At 37.6% G+C, this 8,851-nt stretch overlaps 1 protein-coding gene across 1 annotated transcript; it reads right to left on the bottom strand.

Annotated features, from left to right (window-relative positions):
* Positions 1 to 2,311: 2,311 nt before the first annotated feature.
* LOC110258167 (olfactory receptor 1440-like) lies at positions 2,312 to 3,253 on the bottom strand. Its single transcript, XM_021081356.1, has one exon. The coding sequence runs from the start codon at positions 3,251 to 3,253 to the stop codon at positions 2,312 to 2,314; it is 942 nt and encodes a 313-aa protein (XP_020937015.1).
* Positions 3,254 to 8,851: the final 5,598 nt, after the last annotated feature.

The raw sequence follows: 8,851 nt of genomic DNA, 5'->3' as shown, positions 1-8,851 counted from the left end.
AAAGAGAAGCAAGCACACAGTACTTTCCCAGAGTCTAATTACTGGGACTCTTTCATGATAAATTAATCTCTGAAGCTTTGTCATTCATGAGAAATTCCTCCACAGAGATGTTTATTCTATACATTCATATCTTATATGTAATTTGAAGGTCAGAATAAAAGGGATCTTGGTAGTCAATGTAAATAGGCTCCTCTCAATTCAAGGCCAAATCACTCTTTCTGAGGATTATTTTTTCATAATTGAAGAGATTTTTAATATTCAGTAATTATGGTTAACTATGACATTGTCTGGCTATGACATTGTCTGGCTAGGACATTGACTCAAAGAAGTATTTCTCTTCAGAGACTTTAACTCTCTATGACCATAAAAATATTAAAGATTCAACCAAGAAAATTGTGTGACATTTATGGAGTTATTTTTCTTTCTCAACTCTAGTCCATTCATTTAATGTCTTTTATCATTAGGCTAAAGCTGAGGGCGGTCTGAATGGGATCACAACAGATGTTAGTGCTGAAAAAGACATTAGATGAAATCTAGATTTACAGCCCTATATCCAACTTCCCTTGACAAAAATCTTATCCAATAACTGTAACTCAGCTTTTGTCCAAAAGAACATTCTTTTTCACCTCCAAGTGCCGTGAAATCAGATTCTCCCCCCAGGAATATGGAGTCCTAGAGGTAGGATCTTCAAAGCTATAGTGTCCATAGTTGTACACGGGTTTGCTTTAAGTTCTTAAATAATTCTTGTGAGGATTTTGAATTTTCTCTTCTGAACATAAAAGGGGAAATGTACATGATACCTTTTACCAGGAATACTCTCTTGAATACATCTTTTATTTCTGGCCTAAGATTATAGAAATCAGAATTCTATCAGAAGATAAACAATGGGAGTGTGTTTTTGTCCCAGCCTCAATTCTCCAGTATTTCTCTATTCCTTGCAACAATTCCAACCAAGATTAAAAGGGAAATGGGGAAATCTAGACTTTCTTATGCACCAGAAGTTCATCTTCTTATAGCTGATTTTACCACCTACTTCCCCCTTGTTAGTTATTGAGAAAAAACTTCCTAAAGGAGTCTTGATCTACTTTAAAAGATAAAAAGGAACATGAAGACATTGTTGGAGGTGCCTAAATCAGCTTCTGGATAACCTCACCAACAAAGTACCATTTTCTGATTCCCTTTTCTGGTTACGCAGTGAAGAAGGAAGAACAAAGATGACTCTATAGCAATGAGGGACAAGGAATTGTCTAAGGGTCCCTAATAAGACATTGATCAACCAAACCTTAAATATGACACACAAGTTAAGCATTCTTATTACAACACATTTATTCATATGTGACATTAAAAAAACTTTTGAGGAGTTCCCGTCGTGGCGCAGTGGTTAACGAATCCGACTAGGAACAATGAGGTCGCGGGTTCGGTCCCTGCCCTTGCTCAGTGGGTTAACGATCTGGCGTTGCTGTGAGCTGTGGTGTAGGTTGCAGATGCGGCTCGGATCCCGCATTGCTGTGGCTCTGGCGTAGGCCGGTGGCTACAGCTCTGATTCAACCCCTAGCCTGGGAACCTCCATATGCTGTGGAAGTGGCCCAAGAGATAGCAACAAAAAAGACAAAAAAAAAATCTTTTGATCTCATGGGTTTCTTTCTTTTTTTTTGTTTTGAACAAATATGTAAATGAAGAAATTAATTCATAATTTCCAGAGATGAAAGAATAGGTTAAATGTGAGAACTAACCTAATTATTTAGGAAATTCTTCATAAAAATGTCTTTCAAGGGAGTTCCATTGTTAGCACAGCAGGTTAAAGATCCAATACTTCCACCACAGTGGCTTGGGTCAATGTGGCACAGGTTAAATCTCTGGCCTGGGAACTTTCACATGCTGTGGGTGTAGCCAAACAAACAAAAAAAAAAGATCTCTTGGTACTAATAATAATTCTTGTCCTACCTAAAGTGAGATGCTATGAGGAGGCTTGCTTTTCTCCTGACAGCCGTGACTACTACCGGCATTGTTGGTCCCTGAGGTAGTACAAGCTCAGTAGGGATGGAATATTGAATTTGAATGGTCACACCATGCTGACCAGCTACAAAAATACTTGTGGATTGCTTGGCCCATTGATGTATTAGATCATCACTGATGAAGGATGGATATATTAAACTTCTAGATTCTTATACATTTTTCTTGTCCTTGTGCCAGTCCTGGTCTATAATAGAAGGCTATAGCAACTATAATTCAGCCTGAAAGTAGGAGAGTTCATGATCTATGTTTTAGTTGACATTTCTCTTACACTGTTCATCTGAAATAAGTTCCATAATTAGTAACACCAGGAAAAGATTGTCTTCCTCCATCTGCTTAGGGAATCTTGGATTTCCTTGTTCCTTAGACTGTAGATCAGTGGATCTAGCATGGAAATTATAACAGTGTATAAGACAGATACCAACTTGTTTTGGCTCAGGGAATCACCAGAATTAGGATACATATAAATGAAGATACCTGAGCCAAAGAAGAGGGTTACTGCTGTCAGGTGAGAAGCACGGGTATTGAAGGCCTTGGACCTGCCTTCAGATGAAGTGATCTTAAGAATGGTGGCAATGATATAACCATAGGATATTATAATAACCAGGACAGATGTGAGCCCAAAGATCACTGTGAGCACAGATGTCATGACTTGAAAGAAAAAGGTGTCAGAGCAAGATAAGATTAGCAGTTGGGGCAGGTCACAGAAGAAATGATTGGTGACATTTTGTCCACAAAAATGGAGCTGAAATAAGGCACATAGTTGAATGAATGAGCCAAAGAATCCAGTTACACAAGATCCTGCCACCATCTGCACACAGAGGGTGGGGGACATGATGGCTGTGTAGAGGAGAGGATTGCAAATGGCAGCATAGTGATCATAAGCCATGGCGGCCAGGAGACAGCACTCAGTGAGAGCCAGGCTAGAGAAGAAGTATTGCATGGTGCATCCCATAAAGGAGATGAATTTATACTTCTTGAAGAAATCAGAGAGCATTCTGGGGGCTATGGTGGAAACATAGCAGATGTCCAGCAAGGATAGGTTACTGAGAAAAAAGTACATAGGTGTGTGCAAATGAGAGTCCATCCTGATAAGCATGATAAGGCCCATGTTCCAGGACACTGTCATGAGGGAGATCCTTAGGAATACTGAAAAGAGGACAGCAGTGAGCTTTGGAAATTCAGAGAATCCTAAGAGAATGAACTTTGTAATTGTTGTACTGTTCTTTCCCCCAGCCATTGTTCGCTGATCCTAGGATCTACAGGGAAAGAAGAGAATAAATCTCTTAAGTCAAGTTACCCCAATTTCTATTGGAATAAACTGCCTAAAAACACACTGAACACAGAATAAAGAGAAATATTGAATTGTTTTATAAGAAATAACCTTGGTTAACATTGCCCCTAAATAATGGTTCTGTGTGTTGCTTTTCCCACATGTAAAGGAGGGTATTACATTTTTCATTATTAACCCATCAACCTCTCATGAAGGTGAAAGAAAGTATATTAACATTTGGAAAGCCCTTCTTAAAAGATACTTGGGAAATTTTAGGATATTATTAACAGGAAACAACTCCTGTATATATTTTAGTGACTAAAAGCATGGCCTTAGATATCACATAGCTATACGGGGATGTGGCTTTGCTGTCTGTGAACTTTATGACTCTAAAGAGATTGTTAGTTTTTTCCTAAGTTATTTCATCTGAAAACTAGTAAAATAATTATAATAGAACATATCTTAAAAGGTTTATTTGAGGTTAAATTAGGCCTGTTTTACATAGACCTTTGGCAGTTGTAGAGCTGGTTTGGAGGGGCTCAATTCTCTTAGCTTTTGATAGCCTAGATCCTGATCCTCTATGCCCTCCATTCCTCATGCTACCTACTTGCTAATATATGAAATTCAATGTTAAATATTTCTCTTTAGACTTAAACACCTCAGTTTCTGTTATAATTCAAATAATCCCATTGGGATAAGGGCGAAGGGACATGGTTACTGTGAGAAAATAAAAAAGGAAAAATAATCATTGAAACTGGATACATGAGGCCTCTGGGTTGAGTGCAGAGGAGTGCATGGTCACAAGAAGCAAAAGGGGGAAAAAAGCCAGTTGTGTCATTATGATTTTACCCACCCAGATATTCTTGTAGGTATTCTAGCAGGAGTGTCCTGATGAAAGCAGGTAGGTGCTGCTGTTATGGCTGCCTTTTCCTGGACCTGGACCTTGATGTCCCTCTAGGTGCCCAGACACAGGTAGAGTTCTTTGAGGAATTAGAGGATATAAACATAACATGAGCATTCAGGATAGAGAGGTTGACTTCCTCGAGGCTCTGCGATTTGGGTCATGGTTCCTGCTACATATTGCTGTAAGAGAGGTGCTTCTAACTCAAGTTTCTCTTAAATGTTTCCTTAGGGTCCCGTGTGGAGAGAGAGAGGAGGCAATTAATAGAAGCTAAAGTTTTCAGTTAATTATTCTCTTGAGTGCTGGATGGAGAAATAAGTGGAGAAATGTCCCTAGCTGATTCTGTTTCTCCACATTATCCTGTGCACCTCATGACATAACTGAATCAAGTTCAAATTTTCCTTTCAAGACTTTTATAAGCATGAGATCTGGGAGGGGCTCTCAATTCAGGGTGATCATATTATTTATTATTGAAACTGGACAACCTTGAGCATGAATATGAGGTAACACTAATCGTATCAGGACAATAAGCCTAAAGTTAGATTGTCCCAGGCTAACCAAATTGTATGGTCACTCAGCATTTGAATTCTTTATCAGAACAGTCATTCAATGAGGTTGTGGTGATTATGTCCTCAGGCTCTGGATGGACCCACTTGGGTTGCATTCTGACTTAATTACTTACCACCTCTGTGTCTTTGATCCTTTCACTTAAACTTTTACTGCAACTGTGCATCAGTTACTTAATCAATAAAATGGATTGCTAATAGAACTTAAATGAGATGATATCTGTACAGTTCCTAGAAGCACTCAATAAATGCTAGAAATTTTAATATTGCTAATAGTATAATCATTGTGATGTCTCCATTTTTTTCTGCTCATATCTTTATAAAAATGAGGACATAGTATATATACAATTCCTGACTTAGCATTTATTACACAATATGATTTTCATATTTTTAAATATTTGCAAGCTCTATTTTAATGGTTGTATAATATCCTATCCAAATTTTTATTTAGTTAATGTTTTTCTTACAATATTGGATCATTACCTTACATTTTGTTTTATTTTTAACAATATAAATGCAACCTAGGTATTTCTGATCTCATCAATCTTGATTATAACATCATCCTGTACTTGCTTTTTATTTTAAAAATTTAACCTTATTGTTAAAAATAATTACATACAGAAAACAACATAAAGATATACAGCTTAATGAATTACATAAGAATACCCTTGTGGCTCCACCAATATGAGAAGATAACACTTTGCTTTCTATTTCAAAAATCTCCCTCATCCTCCATTCCAAACTTAGGCCCCTCCTTCCCACATGCAGGTATCCACTATTCTAATTCAATAATAATCAGTCCTTTTATTTATAGTTTTGTCGCTCAACTGTGCATGTCTAATTGCTAACTTGAGTGCTGTTCTTTTTTAATGTGTTCTTTCTCTCTCCCTCTCTCCCTTTCTCTCTCTATGTGTCTCTATGGCTCTGTCTCTGTAGCTCTTTCTGCCTCTTTCTCTCTCTTCTATGAAATTTGTTTCTTCCTTCCTTTGGAATTTCTTACAGTCTGCATTTTGCTAATTGACTCCCCATAGTATAGTATAATATGTACCTCATATAAATTTTTAGTTGAATGTAGGGGCTTCATATAATTGAGTTTTAAGCATTTTGCAGACTCTTCCATAGGTAATATGGCCCATTTGTTTTTAATTTCCAGATATAGAAGGCACAGGTATCCATCCTATCTCACTTCATAAGTCCACTACTTCACCTGGCTCCCCTTTCTAAGTACTATGGAAGCTATAAGAAATAATTACACGTTCTACGGTTTCATTCTGGTTGTTGCAATGCCATCTCAGTGGGTTTTTAAAAACCTCTGCTTCTATTTCCCTCTGCAGTAAGTGAATTTCACAGGAGTTTATTCCAATTGTTTAAATAGAACTTCTAGTTTTAAACTTGTGCATCTTTTATGTGAAATTCTCCTTACCCTAATATTGTTCTTTGCAATGAGATGAGATGGCTCTTGCTAGAGAAAGTGTACACACCTGTTCGAACAACAGAAAAAGAAAAAGCATGTGGTTTTTTCTCTCTTAGGTCAAAGATCCAGCTAATATTATATATATATATGTGTATATATATACATATACACATACAACACTGTAACATATATATACATAGAACACTGTAAACCAGTTATAATGGAAAAAAATATATGATTTTTATTTTTTCCATTATAACTGGTTTACAGTGGTATGTCAATTTTCTACTGTACAGCATGGTGACCCAGTTACACATACATGTATACATTCTATTTTATCACATTATCATGCTCCATCATAAGTGACCAGACACAGTTCCCAGTGCTACAAAGCAGGATCTCATTGCTAATCCATTCCAAAGGCAATAGTTTGCATCTATTAACCCAAGCTCCCAGTCCATCCCACTCCCTCCCTATTCCCCTTGTCAACCACAAGTCTTTTCTCCAAGTCCATGATTTTCTTTTCTGTGGAAAGGTTCATTTGTGCTGTATATTGGATTCCAGATATGAGTGATATCATATGGTATTTGTCTTTTTCTGACTTAACTTCACTCAGTATGAGAGTCTCTAGTTCCATCCATGTTGCTTCAAAGGGCATTATTTCAGTCTTTTCTATGTATGAGTAGTATTCTGTTATATATATATATATATATATATACCACTTATTCCTAATCCAATCATCTGTTGATGGACATTTGGGTTTATTCCAAATGTCCAGTAGACATGGGTTTATTCCATGGCTACTGTGAATAGTGCTGCAATGAACATACAGGTACATATGTCTTTTCTAAGGAAAGTTTTGTCTGGATATATGCCCAAGAGTGGGATTGCTGGGTCATATGGTAGTTCTATGTATAGTTTTCTAAGATACCTCCATACTGTTCTCCATAGTGGTTGCAACAGCTAACATTCCCACAACAGTGCAGGAGGGTTCTCTTTTCTCCACATGCTCTCCAGCATTTATTATTTGTGGAGTTATGAATGATGGCCATTCTAACTGGTGTGAGGTGGTGTCTCATGGTAGTTTTCATGTGCATTTCTCTAATAATCAGTGATGTTGAGCATTATTTCATGTGCTTGTTGGCCATCTGTATATCTTCCTTGGGATGGCCATACTACCCAAAGCAATCTAAAGATTCAATGCAATCCCTATCAAATTACCAATGACATTTTTCACAGAACTAGAACAAACCATCCAAGAACATATATGGAACCACAAAAAACCCAGAATTGCCAAAGAAATTCTGATGAATAAAAAACAAGCAGGAGGTATAACTCTCCCAGACTTCAGGCACTATTACAAAGCCACAGTCATCAAGACACTGTGGTACTGGTAACAATACAGACATACAGACCAATGGAACAGAATAGAGAACCCAGAAATAAACCAGACACCCATGGTCTATCAATCTTTGACAAGGGAGGCAAGAACATAAAACAGGAAAAAGGCAGTATTTTCAGCAGGTATTACTGGGAAACCTGGACAGCTGCATGCAAATCAATGAAACTAGAACACACCCTCACACCATGCATGAAAATAAACTCAAAATGGCTTAAAAACTTAAATATAACACAAGGCACTATCAAACTCCTGGAAGAGAACATAGGCAAAACATTCTCTGACATCAACCTTACAATTATTTTCTCAGGTCAGTCTCCCAAAGCAACAGAAATAAAAGCAAAAATAAACCAAAGGGACCTAATTGAATCTTAAAATTATACAAACAACTGATACAACTCAACAGCAAAAAAAAAAAAAAAACCAACAACACAAAGGAAAAATGGGCAAAAGACCTGAAGAGATATCTTTCTAAAGAAGATATACAGATGGCCAACAAGCACATGAAACAATGCTCAACATCACTAATTATTAAAGAAATGCAAATCAAAACTACCATGAGATACCACCTCACACCAGTCAGAATGGCCATCATTCATAACTCAAACTGACAAGCTTTTGCACAGCAAAGGAAACCAAAAAGAAAACAAACAAACAGGAGTTCCCGTCGTGGTGCAGTGGTTAACGAATCTGACTAGGAACAATGAGGTTGCAGGTTCGGTCCCTGCCATTGCTCAGTGGGTTAATGATCTGGCGTTGCCGTGAGCTGTGGTGTAGGTAGCAGATGCGGCTCAGATCCCGTGTTGCTGTGGCTCTGGCGTAGGCTGGTGGCTACGGCTCTGATTAGACCCCTAGCCTGGGAACCTCCATATGCCGCAGGAGCGGCCCAAGAAATTGAAAAAAAAAAAAAAAGAAAGAAAAAAAAGAAAACAAACAAACAAAAAAACACATTACAGAATGGGAGAAAATAATGTCAAAATGATGCAACTGACAAGGGGCTTAATCTCTAAAGTATACAAATGACTTTTACAACCCAATTGAAAAATGGGCAAGAGACCTGAATAGACATTTCTCCAGTTAATATTTTGTTTGGAATAGGGAGTGAGCATGAGGTAAGATACTATCAGACAGTGCTCAAGTGAAATGTGTTAGGCTTTACAGGTTGGTTGCAACAGAACAACTGGGTTTGTCACAAAATCCCCAGAAACAGGTGGAGCCAAGAGGATCTGAAATATCCTGACACAGGTAATACTTTGCACTGCTCAGATCTTTTCTTTCTCTCTGA

The sequence above is a fragment of the Sus scrofa genome, unplaced genomic scaffold (assembly GCF_000003025.6).
Source record: "Sus scrofa isolate TJ Tabasco breed Duroc unplaced genomic scaffold, Sscrofa11.1 Contig145, whole genome shotgun sequence".
NCBI lineage: Eukaryota > Metazoa > Chordata > Mammalia > Artiodactyla > Suidae > Sus > Sus scrofa.
The sequence above is the reverse complement of the archived record's forward strand: the minus strand, read 5'-3'. Positions and strand labels throughout refer to the sequence as shown.